This window comes from Dendrobates tinctorius, unplaced genomic scaffold (genome assembly GCF_039654945.1).
Source record: "Dendrobates tinctorius isolate UK_male_01 unplaced genomic scaffold, ASM3965494v1 ptg000085l, whole genome shotgun sequence".
Lineage (NCBI taxonomy): Eukaryota > Metazoa > Chordata > Amphibia > Anura > Dendrobatidae > Dendrobates > Dendrobates tinctorius.
In genome coordinates, this window is record NW_027361753.1 from 5,437,712 (window position 1) to 5,463,578 (window position 25,867).

General features: G+C 43.9%; 1 protein-coding gene across 1 annotated transcript in view; it reads left to right on the top strand.

The window, feature by feature from the left end:
• Window positions 1–24,688, top strand: part of CPLX4 (complexin 4) — an 83,019-nt gene extending 58,331 nt beyond the window's left edge. The window contains exons 2-3 of the mRNA XM_073584841.1: window positions 11,885–11,972; window positions 24,268–24,688. Of these exons, the coding sequence (XP_073440942.1) occupies window positions 11,885–11,972; window positions 24,268–24,495 (316 nt within the window). The 3' untranslated portion in view covers window positions 24,496–24,688. The remainder of the gene's footprint in view (window positions 1–11,884; window positions 11,973–24,267) is intronic.
• The last annotated feature ends 1,179 nt before the right edge of the window (window positions 24,689–25,867 follow it).

The following is a 25,867-nucleotide window of genomic DNA, read 5'->3' on the forward strand; positions in this document are numbered from 1 at the left end:
TCGTGCAGGCTCCCGAGTGCTGCTCACCGTGCTGTGGAATAAAGAGAAAAAAAAACAATTAAAATACTGACATGGTATGGCCCTGGCTGAAAAAAGAAATTTACATCTAACATTTTTTTTCACATGTGGTGTGTAATATTTACCTTCTAGTGACCATTGTTTCCCGGAGGAACGACAGGGCTTCTGCGTACTTGTACTTGCTCCTGCGTCCTCCAGATCCACTCGGGGCCCGCATCTCTTTATTGAACTCCTTCTTGAAACGATCCCTCACAGACCGCCACCGATTCACAATTCTGTTCCCTGAAACGAGAAAGGACAAAGTGGTTAGTATACAACATCAGTGTTTCCCAAACTCCAGTCCTCATGGTCCCCAGGGGTCATGTTTTCAGGATTTCCATAGTAAATAGAAATCCTGAACACATGATCTGTGGGGACCACGAGGACTGGAGTTCGGGAAACACTGGTTTACATCAAGCAACCGGTACTGTATATACTTACGCTCTTTAATCTGGGCCCGAACATCGAGGTCCTCCCAGCGGCCCACAAGGAGCGAACAGATTTCCTCCCAGAGTCGTCGGGTAACGATAAGGTCAGCGTGGCGGCGGTCAGCCATATTCCAGAGCGGCTCCCTTTCTCTGACGAGATCGATGAGGTGGTCCACATCGAGTCCTCCATCCTCACCGTCAGAGTCGGGAGCACGCTGTGAAGGCTGTTAAAGAAAAAGACAAAAATAACATAATTAGCCTCCACAAAAGAAATGAAATAAAAAGTGCAAAAAAACAAAGCAAAAATATTTATACTTACACGCTGGTGACCGCCGCGTTGCTGTCGCCGACGACCCTGGGAGGCACTGCGAGGACCTCTTGGCCGAGCACCAGATTGGGAAGACTAGAGAAGAAAACAAAAAATGTTATGTCTTTGGATGTAGGCATTTGTTTGCTGTGTGTGGTCTGCAGAACATTGTTTTCTATGTGTTGTGTGTAGTGTGATGTTGTGTTTCTGCGTTTGATGCAAAAAACTTACCAATTGTGAGCCCACTCCAGGTGTCTGTCCACCCCTTCCTTCTTCTTCTGGGAGCTCCTCTTCATCTTGTGAATCCTGTTTTGAAATAAAAGGCAATGAATAGACATATATTACAGAGATGATGGATTTTGGAAATAAAAACTTACCGTCAAACGCTGACGATGCGAGGGAGGGCTCCCAGAAGATGATGTGCTGTCTTCCTGGTGGACACACTCCATGCCTGTGGGTGGTGTTCCAGCTGCTGCCATTGCTGCTGCTGCTGCTGCTGCATCTATTGGGCGGCTGTTGAATAAAGAGAAACAAAGGGCCAATGAATATCTTGATATTCAATAGCCCTAGTTTGGAGGAATGGGGGATTTGATAATTACCGTCTCTCATCTGCTGCTGGCCTCCCCTCCTCAGCATGTTCCATTTGCTGCTCCATTTGGGGTGGTGGTGGTGCTGATGGTGCTGCAGTGGTCTCCTGCCTTCTCCTGCTGCGCTTGGTTGCTTTCTTGGGTGGCATGTTGGGTGTGGCTGTGGGTCCCACTGTCTTGCTTTTATATATGTCTTGTGGGCAGAGCTACTGAGCATGCTCAGACCAAAAAAACCGGATCCGGCCACCGGATCCGGCTTTCGCCGGATCCGGCGCATTGCGGCGCTCATAGGCTTTCATTGTGTGAAAAAGCCGGACGCGCCGGATCCGGCGTGTCCGGCTTTTACGCCGGAGACAAAAAACGTTACAGTAGCCGTTTTTTCCAGACGCCGGATCGCGACACATTGCCGGATCCGGCGAAAACCGGATGAAACGCATGGCCATCCGGCGCGATCCGGCGCAAATGCAAGTCAATGTGGGGGAAACCGGATCCGGCATTGCATTTCGCCGGATCCGGTTTCTGTCAAAAGCGCCGGATCGCGCCTGACGGCGAAAACCTGATGTGTGAAAGAGGCCTAAGCCAGTTCTGAATCCACCTAACAGTTGCCTTGTCCATTCCATACTTAGTCATTTTTTCAATGAGGATTGTATGAGATACTTTGTCAAATGCTTTGCTGAAGTCAAGATATACTATATCTACAGCATTTCCTTGATCCACCCAATCAGTGATTCCGTCATAGAAGGAAATTAAGTTAGTCTGACATGACTTATTAGTTACAAACCCATGCTGACTCTGTTTAATCACTTCATTCTTATCCAGGTGCTGACATACATGTTGTTTGATAATATGCTCAAAGATCTTTCCTGGTATAGAAGTCAGACTCACCGGCCTATAGTTGCCTGGGTCCACCTTCTTCCCCTTTTTGAAGATAGGAACAACATTTGCTCTTCTCCAGTCTTCTGGGACTTCACCTGTTCTCCAAGAATTTTCAAAGATTATGGAGAGGGGTTCAAAAATTTCTTCTGCTATCTCCTTCAGTACTCTGGGGTGTAATTCATCTGGACCTGGAGACTTGAATTCATTTAGGTTAGCTAAGTGTTTCCTCACTATATTTCTGTTTATAGATATCCTGGAATCTTCTATTCCCTTAATGGGACAGTGAAGAACAGTTGATGTTACATTTCCTTTCTGAGAGAAAACAGATGCAAAATAGAAATTTAAAAGTTCGGCCTTCTCAACATCCTGTCTTACCATTTCATCATTTTCATCCGGTAAAAGTCCTATAGCATCTTTGACTTTTCTTTTACTTTTGACATATCCCCAAAATCCTTTATTATTGCTTTTGACATCTCTTGCAAGCCTCAATTCATTGTCAGCTTTAGATAATCTGATTTGTGCCCTGCAGGTTCTGCAGACAGCATTATATTCTTCTTTAGATATGCCTCCCTCTTTCCATTTTATAAACATTTTTTTCTTCCTTTTTAGCATGTGCTTAAGTTCTGTGTTCATCCATCCTGGCTTCCTTAAATGCTTCCTATTCTTCCCTCTTTTCGGAATTGTTAACAGTTGTGCTTTGAGAATTTCATTTTTCAAGATTTCCCATCCTTCCTGGACATTTTTGTCTTTAACCCCTTCACCCCCAAGGGTGGTTTGCACGTTCGTGACCGGGCCAATTTTTACAATTCTGACCACTGTACCTTTATGAGGTCATAACTCTCGAACGCTTCCATGGATCCCGGTGATTCTGACATTGTTTTCTCATGACATATTGTACTTCATGTTAGTGGTAAAATTTCATTCAAATAACTTGCGTTTATTTGTGAGAAAAACGGAAATTTGGCGAAAATTTTGAAAATTTCGCAATTTTCCAACTTTGAATTTTTATGCCCTTAAATCACAGAGATACGGCACACAAAAAACTTGATAACTAACATTTCCCACATGATTACTTTACATCAGCACAATTTTGGAACCAAAATTTTTTTTTGTTAGGAAGTTATAAGGGTTAAAAGTTGACCAGCGATTTCTCATTTTTACAACACCATTTTATTTTTAGGACCACATCACATTTGAAGCCACTTTGAGGGGTCTATATGATAGAAAATACCCAAAAGTGACACCATTCTAAAAACTGCACCCCTTAAGGTGCTCAAAACCACATTCAAGAAGTTTATTAACCCTTTAGGTGCGTCACATGAAATTTTTTGAATATTTAAAAAAAAATGAACATCTAACTTTTTTTCATAAAAAAAATACTTCAGGTTCAATTTTTTTATTTTACCAAGGGTAACAGGAGAAATTGAACTGCAAAAGTTATTGTGCAATTTGTCCTGAGTACGCAGATACCTGATATGTGGGGGGGAACGACTGTTTTGGCGCATGGCAGAGCTCAGAATGGAAGGAGCGCAGTTTGACTTTTTCAATGCAAAATTGGCTGGAATTCAGATTGGACGCCATGTCACGTTTGGAGAGTCCCTGATGTACCTAAACAGTGGAAACCCCCTACAAGTGACCCCATTTTGGAAACTAGACCCCCCAAGGAACTTATCTAGATATGTGGTGAGAACTTTGAACCCACAAGGGCTTTACAGAAGTTTATAACGTACAGCGGTACAATTAAAAAATCATATTTTTTCCACAAAAATGATCTTTTCACCCCAATTTTTATTTTCCCAAGGGTAACAGGACCCTAAAAGTTATTGTGCAATTTGTCCTGAGTACGCTGATACCCCACATGTGGGGGTAAACCACTATTTGGGCGCATGGCAGAGCTCGGAAGGGAAGCAGCGCCATTTGACGTTTTTGGCTGGAATTGAGATTGGACACCATGTCGCGTTTGGAAAACCCCTGATGTACCAAAACAGTGGAAACCCCCCACAAATGACACCATTTTGGAAAATAGACCCCCTAAGGAACTTATCTAGATGTGTGGTGAGAACTTTGAACCCCCATGGGCTTCACAGAAGTTTATAACATAAAGCCATACAATTAAAAAATATTTTTTTTCCACAAAAATGATCTTTTCACCCTCAATTCTTATTTTCCCAAGGGTAACAGGACCCTAAAAGTTATTGTGCAATTTGTCCTGAGTACGCTGATACCCCACATGTGGGGGTAAACCACTATTTGGGCGCATGGCAGAGCTCGGAAGGGAAGCAGCGCCACTTGACATTTTTGGCTGGAATTGAGATCGGACACCATGTCGCGTTTGGAAAACCCCTGATGTACCAAAACAGTGGAAACCCCCCCACAAATGACACCATTTTGGAAACTAGACCCCCTAAGGAACTTATCTAGATGTGTGGTGAGCACTTTGACCCCCCCAGTGCTTCACAGAAGTTTACAACGCCCGGGCGTGAAAATAAAAAATTCGTATTTTTTCCACAAACATGATCTTTTAGTCACCATTTTTTTATTTTCCCAAGGGTACCAGGAGAAATTGGACCCCAAAAGTTGTTGTCCAATTTGTCCTGAGTATGCTGATACCCCATATGTGGGAGAAAACTACTGTATGGGCACACGTCGGGGCTCGGAAGGGAAGTAGTGACGTTTTGGAATGCAGACTTTGATGGAATGGTCTGCGGGTGTCATGTTGCCTTTGGAGAGCCCCTAATGTACCTAAACAGTGGAAACCCCCCACAAATGACACCATTTTGTAAACTAGACCCCCCAAGGAACTTATCTAGATGTGTGGTGAGCACTTTGACCCCCCCAGTGCTTCACAGAAGTTTACAACGCCCGGGCGTGAAAATAAAAAATTCGTATTTTTTCCACAAACATGATCTTTTAGTCACCATTTTTTTATTTTCCCAAGGGTACCAGGAGAAATTGGACCCCAAAAGTTGTTGTCCAATTTGTCCTGAGTATGCTGATACCCCATATGTGGGAGAAAACTACTGTATGGGCACACGTCGGGGCTCGGAAGGGAAGTAGTGACGTTTTGGAATGCAGACTTTGATGGAATGGTCTGCGGGTGTCATGTTGCCTTTGGAGAGCCCCTAATGTACCTAAACAGTGGAAACCCCCCACACATGACACCATTTTGTAAACTAGACCCCCCAAGGAACTTATCTAGATGTGTGGTGAGCACTTTGACCCCCCCAGTGCTTCACAGAAGTTTACAACGCCCGGGCGTGAAAATAAAAAATTCGTATTTTTTCCACAAACATGATCTTTTAGTCACCATTTTTTTATTTTCCCAAGGGTACCAGGAGAAATTGGACCCCAAAAGTTGTTGTCCAATTTGTCCTGAGTACGCTGATTTCCCATATGTGGGAGAAAACTACTGTATGGACACACGTCGGGGCTCGGAAGGGAAGCAGTGACGTTTTGGAATGCAGACTTTGATGGAATGGTCTGCGGGTGTCATGTGCGTTTGGAGAGCCCCTGATGTACCTAAACTATTGAAACTCCCCACAAGTGACCCCATTTTGGACACTAGACCCCCCACGGAACTTTTCTAGATGTGTGGTGAGCACTTTGAACCCCCAAGTGCTTCACAGAAGTTTATAACGCTCGGACGTGAAAATAAAAAAATCATTTTTTTCCACAAAAATGATATTTTTGCCCCCAATTTTTTATTTTCCTAAGGGTAACAGGAGAAATTGGACCCCAAAAATTGTTTTGCAATTTGTCCTGAGTAGGCTGATACCCTACATGTGGGGGTAAAACACTGTTTGGGCGCATAGCAGAGCTTGGAAGGGAAGGAGCACCATTTGACTTTTTCAACTCAGAATTGGCTGGAATTGAGATCAGACGCCATGTTGCATTTGGAGAGCCCCTGATGTGCCCAAACAGTGGAAACCCCCAATTCTAACTCCAACCCGAACCCCAACACGCCCCTAACCCTAATCTCAGCCCTAACCCTAGCCCTAACCCTAGCCCTAACCCTAGCCCTAGCCCTAACCCTAGCCCTAACCATAGCCCTAGCCCTAACCCTAACCCTACCCTAACCCTACCCCAACACACCCCTAGCCCTAACCCTAGCCCTAACCCTAATGGAAAAATGGAAATAAATACATTTTTTTTATTTTATTATTTTTCCCTAACTAAGGGGGTGATAATGGGGGGTTTGATTTACTATTTATGGCGGTTTTTATGTTTGGCGGCTGTCGCACGCTAAAAGACGCTTTTTATTGTAAAAATAGTTTTTGCATCACCACATATTGAGAGCTATAATTTTTCCGTATTTTGACCCACCGAGTCATGTGAGGTCTTATTTTTTGCGGGACGAGTTGACGTTTTTATTGGTACCATTTTCGGGCACGTGAAATTTTTGATCGCTTTTTATTCCGATTTTTGTGACGCAGAATGAACAAAAACCAGCGTTTCATGAATTTCTTTTGGGGGGGGGTGCGTTTACACCGTTCCGCGTGCGGTAAAATTGATAAAGCGGTTTTATTCTTCGGGTCAGTACGGTTACAGCGATACCTCATTTAGGTCGTTTTTTTATGTTTTTGTCGGTTTTATGCAATGAAAACTATTTTATATAAAAAATAATTATTTTTGCATCGCTTTATTCTGCGAGTTATAACTTTTTTATTTTTTCACTGATGATGCTGTATGGCAGCTTGTTTTTTGCGGGACAAGATGACGTTTTCAGCGGTACCATGGATATTTATATGCGTCTTTTTGATCGCGCGTTATTGCACTTTTTGTTTGGCGGTATGATAATAAATCATTATTTTTTGCTTCGTTTTTTATTTTTGTTTTTTAAGGGGTTCGCTAAAGGGGTTAACTATTGGGACAGTTTTATAGGGCAGGTCGTTACGGACGCGGCGATACCTAATATGTGTACTTTTATTGTTTTTTTTTTTTTATTATTTTCAAAAAATGAATTTATTGGGGAATATTTTTTTTTTTTTTTTTACTAATTTATTTGGCGATTTTTTTAAATTTATTTTTACACTTTTTTTTAATTTTTTTTTTACTTTATTACATAGTCCCAGGTGGGACATCACTGTCCTGTGACAGATCGCTGATCTGTCACATCACAGATCACTGTGACAGATCAGCAATCTGTCACAGGCAGTGCACAAGGCTTCCTCATGCCTGCGCTTTGCAGGCACTGAGGAAGCCAGCTTCCCCAGGCCCCCGAAGGCCCCCGTCGCCATCTTGGATTCGGGGGCCTGGAGGAAAGGAGCCCCCCGCAGCAGCGCTGCACATTGCGCTGCCGTGGGGGGCTCTGGGAAGCGCGGAGGGAGCCCCCTCCCTGCCGATGCTTCCCTTTAACCCCCGGTACACCGCGATCATGTTTGATCGCGGTGTGCAAGGGGTTAACGTGTCGGGGGCGGTCCGTGACCGCCCCTGACACATTGTGCCGGGTGTCAGCTGTGATAATCAGCTGACACCCGGCCGCGATCAGCGGCGCTCACCACGTGGGCGCCGCTGATCGCGGTAGACGTACTATCCCGTCCCCGGTCATACGGGCCCGGGTACCGTGGACGGGATAGTACGTCTCATGTCAGGAAGGGGTTAAGGATATCCAGCCATTGGATCCCTCCAATTCTCTTTCTGAATCCCTTAAAATCTGCTTTTCTGAAATCTAACCTTGACGTCTGAGTCTTCACAGGTCTTCCTCCTCTAGTTATCCAAAATTCTTATTTTCTTCCTGCGGACCTTGCACATTGCAAAAGATTAATCAGCTGGCAGCATGCAAAATAATTCTCAAAACCAAGACTCCTGCCTGTAAGACTAGCCACCACCATGATCACAATCAGAGCTTTCAGGCATTGTTCAGCCCATTAACCAATACTCGTTGCAACATAACCTGCTTCTGATCTGACCGCAGAAGAAGCAGATCTGTTCCAGAGAGATATTTTGGTCAGACATTGGATCCACTATTGTTAACAACACCACAATCCTCCTCTAATAACATTACCTACTTGTCACTCCGATCAGGTGCCAAGTCTAGTCAACCACACAATCATCATCATTGCTGTCTCAACATACAGTTCTTTGAGCTCCTTTCCACCCCTAGATTTGCACTGGCTCAGAATGCCACTACCTCCTTGGCTGTCAGTGCCAGTGCCCCAACTGACAAAGTTGATAGAGCCAGGCATTTGCATCATGAGCGCCATCTCCTTTGGCCCCATGTTATCCAAGTACAAAGGCTGACTGTTCATCTCATCCAGTATATAAACAGGAAAAATGTGTCAAATATCTTCCTTAGCCATTGGAGAGCTGTGGCCTAGCGGACTAAATGGCAAAACAAATAAAGGTGTCATGTAAATGTCAATGTAAAACATTAATTGTTATGATGGCAGAGGAGAGTAGCAATGCAGAATGTTGAATGAAACTGAAGATGTCACTGACAGAGGTAACATCATCTTGCTTCTGTCAGAAATTACATCATCTTGCTGTGACTGAGACATGTGATGCGCCATTTCCATATTCCTTAATGCTTTCCACTCCCTCCCCACCAAAATGCTGGTCAGTAGATACATATCCAAAAAACCTACTGCAACAACAGGTTGCAGTATAAGCATGGCATCTACGGTTGTCAAATTGGACTAGTAACACAAGTGTGCAAAAATAGAGATACTCAGTAAAATGTTTAGTTTGTGTTTTCTTCAAATTTTTTTTAACAAAATATAATCCCATTCCTAAAATGGACATAGCAGCAGATGCTAAAGAGAAAAATGTCCTAAAATACAGCACCTCTAACAGGCCACTGTATGGATGTAAACTTTGAGTAATAAAAAAAAGTTATGACATGCACACTTACAGTTAGATGCCTGGAGTTTGGAAATTCACTTTTGTATTTTTCAAAAATAATTATTTCACAAAAACAATTGCACAAGAAATGCAAAAACTAAAGTAGTGTTGCTAGTGAAAAAGCAAGCACATAAAAAAAATCTGAACAAAGTGTTAGTTGGAGATAATGTGACATTATCTCTAACACTTTGTTCAGTTTTTTTTATTAAACAATATTGCGCTGGCTTGATGCTCTTTTCAACTGTATTAAGAATAAAGTAAAAAAAAAAATGTAATTGTTATACTTGTTATTCACATGCAGTAGAACAGATACCAGTTACACCATATCAGTGATCAATCACCATGAGTCTTGCACTGTAACTGCTGGCATGTTCTTTGTCTCTCATCTTTCTGTGTCTCACTGGTCTTCTTCACTGCTGCAGTTGCACAACACATCACTATCTGCAGTATTTGTCCAATATTTTAGGGCATTCTCTTGTTATCTCCATTACTGAGCTTTTGACATCCATTCTCTATACTGAATTACCCAAAAAAGGCTGCTGCATTTCCCACCCCTGCTTTTATACAGACTCTAATAGTCCAGCCTGATTGTCTGCTATACCATGTGATATAATAGGTTCAAGGCATTATAGGTAAGCCTGCGCAGCTGTGCTTGAGTTGAGCCTTTCATGATGTAATCAACAGCAATGTGTAAAATTGCAGCAGGCATTTTGTGAAGAGATTCCCATGAATTGAACTGCAAACTGTTTAAAGTCACCTGGACAAGAGAATTTTCTACAATTTGATTGGCATTAAATTGATTTGATAAACTCTACTATGTAGCCTGGCCCCAAGGTAAAGTTATAAAGTACAGCCCTAATTGCTGAAATGTTGAACTAATATAACATACTCACATTCACTGCTGCAGTGCTGCTAACCAGACCTTCAGGGGCATATTTATGGTTTTAAAAGATCAAAGGCACAATGCCCAAGGCCTGTGTTCCCCACACAAAAAAAAATATTTATATTGTAAAGTTTTGGCTTTGAGGTAAGCACGGGAAGCGGTTTATTTAAAATGTCCAGGCAGGTTTATTAAGACTCCATAAATTATGCCATTGTCAGGAAAATATGAATGTTTACATTCTATGTATACTTCCCCCATCAAGTTTGTGCAGTGTCACACTGAGCTCTCACGGCTGCAGCGTCCAACCCCCTCCCACTCAGTTCCCTCTGCCTGTGTGGAATTCAATCCCACTCTTTCCCCCTTCCCTCAGGAATGTGGCTTTTGACCAGGCAAATCCAGTCCGTCTGCAGCACATGGTTTTGGAAGTTCCTTTGTTCATTAAGGATCGAATATAACAACACCAAATCTTCAAAGAGGCAGGAAACTTGTATTTTTGGAAACTGCATGGTTAGAGCTATCCACAGGTGGGTTTTGAAGCTTCGGCGCCCCCCGAGGAATCGAGAAAAGGGTTTCCGCCGTCCACTAGCCCACAGGTAGTTCTTGTTTGGTATCGATAGAAAGATAAATTCACAAGAGATAACATGATACTTCGGTAATCATGTTTTCTAGTAACTTTCAAAAGGGGAGTACATTCCCTAGCTCCGCCCACCCAGTGAGGTCATCCAGAAGAAAGTATAAGGCTAGGATGCCCAATTGGGAAGTTGTCATTCACCCGGGGTGCCAGCAAGGAAGCTGTGCTAATAGACCATTTTCCCTTGGGGAAAGCACCCCTCCCCTCTCCTCCACATGGTGTGCCATGGACTCATAAGTGTAAGTTCTTATTTTAATCCATTTTATTTTGTAATTGCCTGTATATATTGTATCTTGTCTCATTTGTAACATCTTTTATATATTTGTAAACACTGTCTATATTTTCAGGAGTAAGTCTATAAAATTTGCTAGTTTCATTTTCCTTGCTCTATAATGGACCGCCATGATCCCCTTGCTAAAGTTTTCTCTACCTTTTGGGTTGGCTCCTGACCCGATATTGATTTTAAAATAGAATGAGGAGCTGGTAGCAGCAAAGTGTTCTGGGGTATTAGGGACCCTTCTATTTTTGATTACCAGCTAAGGCAAAGCTCATAGCTGGGGGCTGCACTCCACAGCTGTTGGTTTTGCCTGCGCTGGTTAGCAAAAATATACAAGAGCCCCTGCACTGTAGCCTTGCAACAAATTTTGTTCAGGCTGCCAAACCCGAACAGTAGCATGGACTTCCTGGAAAAATCAGTGTTCGGGGTCCATGCGCGGACACTAGGTGTTCGGTATTGACCGCTGAAATTTACAATTCGGGTTCATCCTTCCCTAGACTTCATACTTTGTGGGAGGGCAAAATACTGTCTATGAGGGAATGTACTGTGTGTGGTGGGCTGTGGGGGTCATCATATTGTAATTGTGGCTAACTGTGGGGGCATCATACTGTGTGTGTGTTATTGTACGGTGGGCTTTGAGGAGCATCATGCTGTGGGGACATCATACTGTGTGGGAGATAGTAATGTGTGGTGGACTGTGCAGGCATCACACTGTGCGTGGGGAAAGTACTTTGGAGGGCTGTAGATTCACCACAGTGTGAGGTGAGTAAACTGTCTGGGCCATTTTTCAAAACTCAGATCCAGCACACTAATGAAAATAAGCACAGATCTTTCACAGTACAGAGACCATAAACATAGCGATGTAACAGTAGAGAAATAATAACAGTACTGTCACATTATAGGGATTATAAACACAGCGATGTCACATTACTTCTTTGAAGAAAATGTAAAAATCATTTTCTGTGAAAATGACCAATATTTTTTATATTTTTTCGCAGGATGGAAAGAGATGCAAAGTTTGTTCAGAAAAAAGCAGAGAGAGCCACGTTGCGTGTACATATGAGGGAAAAATACAGATTACCACAGGTATGGCAGGAATTTAATTAAGGCTTAAATGGAGACCTTATTATTCCTGATTTGTGGCAACATTTTTGAAAATCAATGTGAGATCATAAATATTTCACAATAGGAACCTTATGACAATATCTGACCAGAGTTTACAGGGAATATTCCAAATAATGTGTATTCTGACAAATGCTGCCAAACAACATCAAATTATTTCCAATTTTGGGGATTAGTGTTAACATTCTAAAAAATCATTTAGATAAGTAGATATGGTGTGCAGAAGTTTGGAAAAGTCAGAGTACAGTTATAAAAATTGCCATGTTGTTTGTCCCCTTTTCTACAAACATACTGTCCTGGTCAAAAGTTTGGACACACCTGTTCATGCAATGGTTTTCCTTGTTCTTATTGGAATGTGCACATTATAGATTGAGTCTGAAGGCAGCAAAGCCACAAAGCAACACAAATGGAAACAAGAAGTAAAGGAACATGTGTCAAACAAATTAGAATATGTGTTAAACCTTAGATTTCTAATTTTACTCCCCTGTTACTCTGATGACAGGTTTATACCCCCTTGGCATCATTTAAAGGGGTTGTCCGGGCTTTTCACATAATCTCAGTTCATATCTGGGCTGCAGAATGGTGACAATAAGTAATTTACCTTCTGTCACCAGTTTGCAGGGTTTTCTAGATATCACTCTCTTGCTTCTGATCAGAACGTCCAAGGGGTGGTGTGTTCTGGCATTGAAATGAGAACTGGTTGTTTCCTCCTACTCTACTGAAAACCTGCCCTCTATAGCAACAACCCCACCCTCCATAGCTACAGGCCCTCCCCGTCCACATGAACAAGCCCTCCTCACACAGTAACAAATACTCCCCCTCTAGCAGCCTCAGTGCAGAGAGCAGAACCACCCAGCTGCTCCTCCCCCAGACACACACTGAGCAGTGATCTATTGAAAGTGAAACTCTAGTGAGGAGGGAAAATCGTCCTGTATTCTGGGCCACTCCATTATTACAGTACATAACACACTCATTATCAGTGATTCCTTCCCTCAGTGTCCCAGGCTGCTGGCAGTGATGGGGCTTGGGCTGGCAGTGATGGGGCTCGGCTGCTGGCAGCAGTGAGAACAGTCTGTGTGATGGCCAGTGATGGGGGTCTGCAGCTTCTAATCTGCACAGGGGATGGCAGTCACTGATGTAATCTGTTGTGTGACAAAGCCTCTGCTGTGTGAATGAGACAGCTCTGTGCCACTGATGTCTTCACACAGCAGCAGATTTGGTGCAAGATTATGTGAAAAGCCCGGACAACCCCTTTAAGCAACTTCATCAGGTCAATGCCTGTAATGGCTTCCAATGAACAGTTATGTCTCTTTAAGAGTTTACTTGTGGAATCAAGGCCTCCAGAAATGTTTGTGACCATCAGGTGTGTTTTGCACAGATAGCATTGGTCACAGTTCTCTACAGTCCTGTGCTCTATTTCACAACTGTTCGAAGCCAGAATATGGCAAGAACAACTCATTTAAGTAGATTTATGGTCAGTTAATCAGAAAATTGCTAGAGTCTTAAAGGTATCCTAAAATGCAGTCATGAAAACCATCAATCACTATGATTAAACGAGTTTGGTACAAGACTACACCAGGAAAGAAAAACCTAGAATGACTTCTGCTGCAGAGGATAAGTTCAACAAAGTTACCGACCTTAGAAAACACAAATTGACAGCATATCAGATTAGAGCACTCATAAATGATGCACAGACATTAAGTACAGGAGCATCTCTACATTAACTGTCCAGAGGAGACTGCGAGGAGCAGCCTTTATGGTTAAATTGCTGCAAAGAATTACTGAGGACTGCAAACAGAAGAGACTTTTTGGGGGCCAGTCAACACAAGGACTGGATATTAGATCAGTAGAACTTTGTCCTGTAGGCTGATTAGTCAAAGTTTGAGATATTTGGTACTAAGTGACACTTTGTGAGAGGCAAAAAAGATGCGAGCAGATGGTTTCTACATGTGTGGTACCCACCATGAAGAATGGAGGGGGAGGTGTAATGGTGTGGGGTGCATTGCTGATGAAATTGTTAATGATGAATACCAAATTCAAGGTGATCTTACCCAGCATGGCTACCACAGCATTCTGCAGCATCCGCCATCCTGTCTGGTTTTGCTCTCAATGGGACTATAATTTGTGTGACAACAGTACAATAACCCAAATCCAAGCTCAAGGCAATGCGAGGGAGATTTAACCAAGAAGGGGAAGGATGGAAGCTGCCCAGATGACATGGCATCCACAATCGCCCAGAAGAGATGGGATTTGTTGGACACAGAGTAAAGGCAAATCAGGTAAAAGGGGGTACTGTTATGAATGAGTCACCGTAGGAGGCAAAAGCAGAAATACAAGCTAAGTCCAAAAACCCAGAGAAGTTGGCAACTATAAGATTGCAGACCCCTGAACCTATCAACACAACTAGCAGTAGCCGTGGGGGGTTCCTACGATGCCCTAGACCCCTCGATCACGGCCGGAGAATTAAATAGGCCTAAAGAAAGAAAGGGGAAATCTAAACTGCCCCAGAGCAGACCCCAAAGCAATAGGCAGCCCCCAACATATAATGACGGTGAAGCAAGATGTAAACACTAACACAGACAGAAAGATAGACTGAGCAAAGACGGGGCCCAAAACTACCTAGATAGGAAAGGACAGGAAGGCTGCTGTCTGCAATCTGCCAAAACCCTATCAAAGACATAAGCCAACAAGCTGATATGAAAAAGGCCCTGAAGCAGCTAGGCTTCAAAAACTAAATCAGCACTTAGGTATTTTCAGAAGAAAGAGCTAAAGGAATTCAGCACATCCCAGCAGGGAATGGCAGAAATCCAGAAAAACAAAGCAAAACAAAGTCAAGCACCAATGCAAAAGGCCGAGACGCAAACTTAGCTTTAGAGGAGCAGGAATTCAGACTGGTCTCCAAGGATCCCACAGAGAAGTCACCCGCAGGGCAGAAGGGCGTCGGCAGCCTTATATCCAGTCAGTAACTCCACTCAGCCAGTCATCATCATCAGCCTCAGGTGTTTGATAATCAGGCTCACTACCTTTCTTTACCAGAAGAGGGAGTTCCTCGGGCCTCAGTAATGAAGGGGAAAATGAACTCACAACAGTACCTCCCCCTTGAGGAGGGGTCACCGAACCCTCAACTACGCCACCAGGGCGATCAGGGTGAGCCCGATGAAAGGCACCAATCTTTTGGCATGAATATCAGAGGCAGAGACCCAGGAATTATCCTCCTGACCATAACCCTTCCACTTAACCAAATACTGGAGTCTCCGTCTAGCCAGACGGGAATCCAGTACTTTCTCTACCTCATATTCCATGTTACCTTCAACCAATACAGGGTCTGGAGGTGCCACCCCCTGAACAACAGGTTCAACAAACCTCTTCAACAAAGATTTATGGAACACATTATGGATTTTAAATGTGACAGGAAGAGCCAAACGAAAAGAGACCGGATTAATAATCTCCACAATCTTGTAAGGTCCAATAAATCTAGGCTTAAACTTAGGAGAAGCCACCTTCATAGCAATATTTTTTGATGATAACCACACCATATCACCAACCTTAAACTGGGGACCAATGGTCCTATGTCGGTTGGAAAACCGCTAGGCCTTTTCCTGGGAGAGAGATAACTTATCCACCACTTGGTCCCAGATCTGGTGCATTCTCTCCACCACAGTGTCAACACCTGGGCAGGCAGAGGGCTCCACCTGCCCTGAAGAAAATCGAGGATGAAACCCAAAGTTACAAAAAAAAGGTGACATCAAAGTGGCAGAACTAGCTCTATTATTTAAAGCAAATTCGGCCAAGCGCAAAAATGAAACCCAATCATCCTGATCAGCAGAAATAAAACATCTCAAATATGACTCCAAGGTCTGGTTTGTTCTCTCTGTCTGCCCATTGGTCTGAGGGTGAAAAGCAGAGGAGAAGGACAACTGAATTCCCAGCCTGGAACAGAAAGTTCTCCAAAATCTAGACACAAACTGGACTCCTCTGTGAGATACAATGTTCTCAGAAATCCCGCGCAAACGAACCACCTGTTGTAAAAACAGGGGCACCAACTCAGAGGAAGACAGCAACTTAGGGAGTGGTACAAGATGAACCATCTTAGAGAACCTATCACAAATCACCCAAATAACAGTCATCCTTTGAGAGACAGGCATATCAGAGATGAAATCCATTGAAATATGGGTCCATGGCCTCTTGGGGACAGGCAAAGGCATCAACAACCCACTAGAGCGAGAACACGATTTAGACCGGGAGCACGTCCCACAGGACTGCACAAAATTCCTGACATCACGAGACAAGGAGGGCCACCAAAAAAACCGACTCACCAGATCTCTAGTACCAAAAATACCTGGATGACCAGCCAAAGCAGAGCAATGAACTTCAGACATCACTCTCTTCTTCCACTGGTCAGGAACATACAACTTTCCACTGGGACAACGCTCAGGTTTGTCCTCCTGAAACTCTTCCAGAGCACGTCTCAAATCTGGCGAGATAACAGAAAGAACTACCCCTTCGCCTAAGATGGTAGCAGGCTTGGTCACCACAGGAGAATCAGCAAAGAAGCTCCTAGAGAGGGCGTCTGCCTTGACATTCTTCGTTCCAGGAAGAAAAGAAACCACAAAATCAAAACGTGTAAAAAACAAGGCCCACCTAGCCTGTCTAGGGTTCAAGTGCTTAGCCGACTCTAGGTAAATCAAATTCTTGTGGTCAGTGAGGACCACGACTTGATGCTTAGCTCCCTCCAACCAGTGTCTCCACTCCTCAAATGCCCATTTCATGGCCAACAGTTCCCTATTCCCCACATCATAGTCACGTTCAGATGGAGAGAACTTTCGGGAAAAGAAAGCACAGGGATTCATTTTAGATGTTACAGGATCCTTTTGGGACAAAACAGCTCCTGCACCAATCTCAGAAGCATCCACCTCTACCTGGAATGGAAGTGAGACATCAGGTTGCCGCAAAACCGGGGCGGAGGTGAATCTTCGCTTCAGCTCCTGAAAGGAAGAAACAGCCTCCGGAGACCAATTTAACACATCAGCACTAGAGTTGAGCGATACCGTCCGATACTTCAAAATATCGGATCGGAATGGATCGGCCGATCTTAAAAAAAAGTATCGGTATCGCCGATTCCGATACCGGAAGTCCCATTCAAGTCTATGGGACTTCCGGTATCGGAATAAGAAAAATCCTGTTTTTCCCTTGTACAGCCTCTCTGGGGTCTGTACGGGCCTTTCGGGGGGCTGTGCCGGCCTGCCAGGGGGTCTGTGCAGGCTCCGGTGGTCTGTGCAGGCCTGCCGGGGGGCTGTGCAGGCTCCGGGGGGCTGTGCCGGCCTGCCGGGGGGCTGTGCCGGCCTGCCGGGGGGCTGTGCAGGCTCCGGTGGGCTGTGCCGGCCTGCCGGGGGGCTGTGCCGGCCTGCCGGGGGGCTGTGCAGGCTCCGGTGGTCTGTGCCGGCCTGCCGGGGGGCTGTGCAGGCTCCGGTGGGCTGTGCCGGCCTGCCGGGGGGCTGTGCCGGCCTGCCGGGGGGCTGTGCAGGCTTCGGGGGTCTGTGCAGGCATCGTCCGATGGGACTACAAGTCCCATCGGGCGATGCCTGCTACCATGACAGTGATTGACACATTAGCCAATGATGGGACAGTGGTAGTCCCATCATCCGGCTAATGTGTTGAATGTAAAAAAAAAAAAAAAAATTACATGCTACATACATACAACATGCATACTACATACATGCTACATTCATACTACATACATGCTACATTCATACTACATATATACTACATGCAACATACATACTACATATATACTACATGCAACATACATACTACATATATACTACATGCATGCAACATGCATACTACATATATACTATATGCTACATACATACTACATATATGCTACATACATACTACATATATACTACATGCATGCTACATACATACTGCATGCTACATACATACTACATGCTACATACATACCACATATATACTACATACTACATGCATGCTACATACATACTACATACATACTACATACATACTACATACATACTACATGCATGCTACATACATACCACATACATACTACATACATACTACATGCATGCTACATACATAACACATATATACTACATGCATGCTACATACATACTACATGCTACATACATACTACATACATACTACATACATACTACATACATACTACATGCTACATACATACCACATACATACTACATACATACTACATGCTACATACATACTACATATATACTACATGCATGCTACATACATACTTCATGCTACATGCATGCTACATACATACTACATACATACTACATGCTACATACATACCACATATATACTACATACATACTACATACAATACATTCATACAATACATACATAGACATACAGTACATATAACATAGAGTAACATACTTACCAATACTTGTCACATTGTTCCCTGAAGCCATTGTCTTTTACGGAATAAATATTAACATAACAAACCACAAAAATACTCACCCACGATCTGAAGCAGTCCACGAGTGTGTCCCACGACGATCTTGGGTAGAGAACTGCAGCATCAGCTGTTGCTGCCGTTCTCTACGGGCTGCAGGAATCCAATGACGGAAAGGTAGGTATCCTTCCGCACTGTATTCCTCCGCCACTTAAAAAAAAAAAAAGTCCCTAGTCTCACTTTATGCCATTGCTGCGTGGGAATTTCCCACACAGTAATGGCATAAAGTGAGACTAGGGACTTTTTTTTTTTTAAGTGGCGGAGGAATACAGTGCAGAAGGATACCTACCTTCCGTCATTGGATTCCTGCAGCCCGTAGAGAACGGCAGCAACAGCTGATGCTGCAGTTCTCTACCCAAGATCGTCGTGGGACACACTCGTGGACTGCTTTGGATCGTGGGTGAGTATTTTTGTGGTTTGTTATGTTAATATTTATTCCGTAAAAGACAATGGCTTCGGGGAACAATGTGACAAGTATTGGTAAGTATGTTACTCTATGTTATATGTACTGTATGTCTATGTATGTATTGTATGAATGTATTGTATGTAGTATGTATGTAGTATATATGTGGTATGTATGTAGCATGTAGTATGTATGTAGTATGTATGTAGCATGCATGTAGCATGCAGTATGTATGTAGCATGCATGTAGTATATATGTAGTATGTATGTAGCATGTAGTATGTATGTAGTATGTATGTGGTATGTATGTAGCATGTAGTATGTATGTAGCATGTAGTATGTATGTAGCATGCATGTAGTATATATGTGTTATGTATGTAGCATGCATGTAGTATGTATGTAGTATGTATGTAGCATGCATGTAGTATATATGTAGTATGTATGTAGCATGTAGTATGTATGTAGTATGTATGTAGTATGTATGTAGTATGTAGTATATATGTAGTATGTATGTAGCATGTAGTATGTATGTAGCATGCATGTAGCATGCATGTAGTATGTATGTAGTATGCATGTAGCATGCATGTAGTATGTATGTAGTATGTATGTAGTATGTATGTAGTATATATGTGTTATGTAGTATGTATGTATGTAGTATGTATGTAGTATGTATGTAGCATGTAGTATGTATGTAGCATGCATGTAGTATGTATGTAGTATGTATGTAGTATTTTTTTTTTTTTTTTTTAACATTTAACACATTAGCCGGATGATGGGACTACTACTGTCCCATCATTGGCTAATGTGTCAATCACTGTCATGGTAGCAGGCATCACCAGATGGGACTTGTAGTCCCATCGGACGATGCTTGCACAGACCCCCGGACATCAGCACAGCCCCCCGGCAGGCCGGCACAGCCCCCCGGCAGGCCGGTACAGACCCCCACAGGGTGCACAGACCACCGGCAGGCCGGCACAGCCCCCCGGCAGGCCGGTACAGACCCCGGGCAGTCCACACAGCCCCCCGGCAGGCCGGCACAGCCCCCGGCAGGCCGGCAGAGACCCCCGGAAGGCCCGAAATGACGGCGCATCATGATGCGCGCACACCGCGCATCATGATGACGTCAGGCTGTCAATCAACTTTGAACTTCCGATTCCGATGCCGACTTCCGATATTGAAAAAATATCGGAAGTCGGTATCGGAATTCCGATACAGCAAGTATCGGCCGATACCCGATACTTGCGGTATCGGAATGCTCAACACTAATCAGCACCCTTTTTAGTCAAATCAGTCAATGGCTTGGCAATACTAGAACATTTTGCTATAAATTTCCGATAAAAATTAGCAAAACCCAAAAACTTCTGGAGGGCCTTCAAAGAAGTGGGCTGAACCCAATCGTAAATGGCCTGTACCTTGGCCGGGTCCATTTCAATAGTTGACGGGGACAAAATAAATCCCAAAAAAGAAATCCTCTGTACTCCAAAAAGGCATTTAGATCCTTTGACATACAGGGAATTCTCCCTCAAGATCCGGAACACAGTCCGAATATGTTCCACATGAGAATCCCAATCCTTGGAGAAGATCAAAATATCATCCAGATAGATAATCAAAAATTTATCGACAAAATCTTGGAAAATATCGTTCAAGAAGCACTGGAAGACAGAAGGGGCATTAGTGAGCCCAAAAGGCATCACCAGGTACTCAAAATGTCCCTCCGGAGTATTAAACGCCGTCTTCCATTCATCCCCATGCTTAATGCGAATAAGATTATACGCCCCCCTGAGGTCAAGCTTGGTAAACCAGCAAGCACCTTTAACTCTGGAGAATAGATCAGAAATCAGGGGTAACGGATACTGATATTTAACAGTAATTTTGTTGAGGGCACGATAATCAATACAAGGTCTTAATGATCCATACTTTTTGGCTACAAAAAAAAAACCGGCACCTAAGGGTGACGAGGATGGTCTAATATGACCCTTCTCCAACGCCTCCTTAATATAGGATCGCATAGCCTCGTGCTCGGGTACAGATAAATTGAAGAGCCGACCCTTGGGAAATTTACACCCCGGGCTCAGTTCAATTGCACAGTCATAACTCCTATGAGGAGGCAGAGACGCAGACTCATTCTCACTAAATACATCATAAAAGTCTGCCAAATAATCAGGAACATCATGCGACTGAGGAGAGGTGGAAAACACCGGAGCCTCACTAAAGGCACACCGACAACCCCAACTCACCACAGACACAGATTTCCAATCCAAAACTGGATTATGAATTTGTAACCAGGGAAACCCCAGAACAATAGTATCATGCAGATTATGCAACACCAAAAATCTGCAATTTTCTTGATGGTCTGGGGCGACCCGCATTACCACCTGGGTCCAAAACTGAGGTTTATTTTTAGCCAAAGGAGTAGCATCAATCCCCCTCAAAGGGATAGGCGTCTGCAGAGGTGTCATCGGAAATCCACAACGTTTAGCAAAATCCAAGTCCATTAGGTTCGGGCTGCTCCCGAATCCACAAAAGCCTTGGCGGAAAATGTGGACAGGGAGCAGATCAGAGTAATAGCCAGAAGAAACTTAGGTTGAACACCCCCAACAGAAAACGTATGTGCAAAGCGTTTCTCTCGTTTAGGACAGACAGAAATAATATGCGAGGCATCTCCACAGAAAAAACACAACTTATTACACCTTCTGAACTCCTGACGCTGCTCTCTGGAAAAAACTCTATCACATTGCACAGGTTCAGACATTTGTTCAACAGGTGGCAACACCTCTCGTGCAGCTTTGCGTTCGCGCAAACGCCGATCAACCTGAATGGCTAATGACATAGAATCGTCAAGACCAGAGGGAACAGGAAATCCCACCATAGTATCTTTTACGGCTTCTGACAACCCCTTCCGAAAGAGAGCAGCCAAGGCATTATCATTCCAGGTAGCAAGTACTGCCCACTTTCGGAATTTTTGACAGTACAATTCTGCAGAATCACGACCCTGGTTCAATGCCAGCAGGGTCTTTTCAGCCTGATCAATGGCATTAGGTTCGTCATACAACAATCCCAAGGCCTGAAAAAATGCGTTCACATTAGTCAGAATAGGATCATCTGGTTTCAAAGAAAACGCCCAATCCTGGGGATCGCCACGCAGCAAAGAGATGACAATTTTAACCTGCTGCGCGGAGCTCCCTGACGAGTTAGGCTTCAAGGCAAAAAATAATTTACAATTATTTTTGAAATTCAAAAATTTAGACCGATCCCCAAAAAATACATCAGGTGTAGGAATCTTTGGTTCAGCAGCATGTGAATGAGCAAGGTAGGCGGAAATTCCCCGCACTTCCGCAGCGAGCTACTCCACACGATCAGACAATTGCTTTATCTCCATTGAGAGAAAAAAAAATTCCCCCTACGGCCTCAAAGATATAGAGGAAAAAATATACACACTTTTTTTTTACAATTCTTTCCTGCTATTGAGTATCCTAGGATCTGCGGTATGGCGGGTGATTCTGTTATGAATGAGTCACCGTAGGAGGCTGAAGCAGAAATACAAGCTAAGTCCAGAAAACCAGAGAAGTTGGCAACTATCAGATTGCAGACCCCTGAACCTATCAACACAACTAGCAGTAGCCGTGGGGAGTTCCTACGATGCCCTAGACCCCTCGATCACGGCCGGAGAATTAAATAGGCCTAAAGAAAGAAAGGGGAAATCTAAACTGCCCCAGAGCAGACCCCAAAGCAATAGGCAGCCCCCAACATATAATGACGGTGAAGCAAGATGAAAACACTAACACAGACAGAAAGATAGACTGAGCAAAGACGGGGCCCAAAACTACCTAGATAGGAAAGGACAGGAAGGCTGCTGTCTGCAATCTGCCAAAACCCTATCAAAGACATAAGCCAACAAGCTGATATGAAAAAGGCCCTGCAGCAGGTAGGCTTCAAAAACTAAATCAGCACTCAGGTATTTTCAGAAGACAGAGCTAAAGGAATTCAGCACAGCCCAGCAGGGAATGGCAGAAATCCAGAAAAACAAAGCAAAACAAAGTCAAGCACCAATGCAAAAGGCCGAGAAGCAAACTTAGCTTTAGAGGAGCAGGAATTCAGACTGGTCTCCAAGGATCCCACAGAGAAGTCACCCGCAGGGCAGAAGGGCGTCGGCAGCCTTATATCCAGTCAGTAACTCCACTCAGCCAGTCATCATCATCAGCCTCTGGTGTTTGATAATCAGGCTCACTACCTTTCTTTACCAGAAGAGGGAGTTCCTCGGGCCTCAGTAATGAAGGGGAAAATGAACTCACAACAGGGTGCAGTCTAAGATGTAACAAATTCTGTATTGTGTCACACGTATTTCTTTATTGCTTGTATATGTGTTACTTTGTGGCTTTGCTGCCTTAATTCTGAATCCAAAATGTGCGCATTCCAACAAGACCAAGTAAAACTATTGCATGAACAGGGGTGTCCAAACTTTTTACCTTTTTACCGGTACCTTAAAACTATAACATGACTGACAAGGATTACAGAAAAAAAGACTTAAAAGGGATTGTCTAGCTAATAAAGCCTATGTGGTGCAGCAGTAAGCGCGTTCCCGCAAACTGTCGTTCTAGTATGGCACAATGATTTTGCTGGATCACAAGCAAAACCGGCAGAAATCGTCAGTGGGTGTCGGCAGCAAAGTTCTCAATGGGTGCTAGCATCGATTGTGACAGTTTAACCCCACAGATGCCACTGCCAGTATAGAGGTGCATGTTTAACCCCTTCACAACATATGACGTACAATTACATCATATGTCGTGTCCCTGACATTGATGCTGGCTGGCACACCGAACCCCCATCTTTCCCAATAGATGATGGCTAATTTAATCAGCCATCATGTGCCTCTAACAGAGTTCTGCCCGTAGTTGTTAGCTTGTTAAATGCCGCTGTCACTCTCAGAGTGGGATGTAACACGCGCCCCAGCAGGAGGGCACGTCATTCCATGCGCCTATCGGCATTCCCGTGACATAATTGCGGGGGTGCCGATGAGTCGCCATGTCAGCCGAGGGTCTAATGAAGACCTCTGTGTCTGTCATTACGATCCTACTGTGGAAGCCAAAAGTACATTTCAAAAGTACAACTCGTCCCGCAAAAAACAAGCCCTCACATGGCTATGTGGACGGAAAAATAAAAAAAAGTTATGGCTCTTGGAATAAGTGGAGGAAAAAACGAAGGCACAAAAATGGAAAATCGGGAGGTCAAACCATAGGTATTTTTTTCGTGGAGGCGCCACAGGGAAATTGAACACTTCTCGGCAAGATCCCTCCTGCAGATCACCGCAGATCGGTCTAGCAATCGTTATTAATGTCTGTCCTATTATTTTCCTAGAGTGAGAAGGACGACAATCAGATCCAGATGGCCGGAGACGATATCGAGCTTCCGGAGGAGCTCCAGAAGATGGTGGCCGAAGATCAAGTCGAGGAGGAGGAGAAAGGCTCGTTCCTTGGTCAAATGCAAAATATTCAGAATATGGACATGGATACACTTAAAGAAAAGGCAACAGCGACATTCACAGAAATGAAGCAAGCGGCCGAAGAGAAGTGCAGTGTGATGTAGCAGCGGGAGGAGCGGTATCGCTTGTAATATGGAGCCATTGGATGGAGAACCTGATGCCGATAACTCTCCTACCAGGACTATGCAGGAATTGCTGAGCAGCACTATGTTATATGAGTAGAACAACTTGACCGCTTATTTATTTTTTTTAAACTAGCGCCACAGCAGTTTACAGGCCATGTGTGGTACTGCACCTCATAAGGGATAAAAGCTGCAGTACCAGACATAACCCCTAGGCGCTGCTTCTGGAAGAAAGTAACCATGTGTTTTGTAATCTTGCGCAGCTCCTTTCATTGGAACGTTACTTGCTTCAGGTTAAAGCTAATCGTTGGACTCCTAGCGACAAAACTTCTGTTATCGCAGGAAACCGTCAGGAAGTCCGAAATTCACCTAGAGCATAGTCAGCCATTGTCCAAACTGAGCTGCTCATGTGGCCGGAAAAAAGATGAGGAAAGCAAAAGAGGAAACGTTCAAGTATGTATATTCTACTATCACCGCAGGCAGCACATCGATGGCTGGAGAGTGAGAACGACCCACAAGTGTACCAATATTCCATTAGGGGATAATCGATCAATGAGAGCTGCACTAACCATTCTGTATTAGCATGATGTATACATGTAATGTATGTACCCAGTGACTGCACCAGCAGAATAGTGAGTGCAGCTCTGGAGTATAATACAGGATGTAACTCGGGATCAGTAATGTAATGTATGTACACAGTGACTGCACCAGCAGAATAGTGAGTGCAGCTCTGGAGTATAATACAGGATGTAACTCAGGATCAGTAATGTAATGTATGTACACAGTGACTGCACCAGCAGAATAGTGAGTGCAGCTATGGAGTATAATACAGGATGTAACTCAGGATCAGTAATGTAATGTATGTACACAGAGACTGCACCAGCAGAATAGTGAGTGCAGCTCTGGAGTATAATACAGGATGTAACTCGGGATCAGTAATGTAATGTATGTACACAGTGACTGCACCAGCAGAATAGTGAGTGCAGCTATGGAGTATAATACAGGATGTAACTCAGGATCAGTAATGTAATGTATGTACACAGAGACTGCACCAGCAGAATAGTGAGTGCAGCTCTGGAGTATAATACAGGATGTAACTCAGGATCAGTAATGTATGTACACAGTGACTGCACCAGCAGAATAGTGAGTGCAGCTCTGGAGTATAATACAGGATGTAACTCGGGATCAGTAATGTAATGTATGTACACAGTGACTGCACCAGCAGAATAGTGAGTGCAGCTCTGGGGTATAATACAGGATGTAACTCAGGATCAGTAATGTAATGTATGTACACAGTGACTGCACCAGCAGAATAGTGAGTGCAGCTCTGGGGTATAATACAGGATGTAACTCA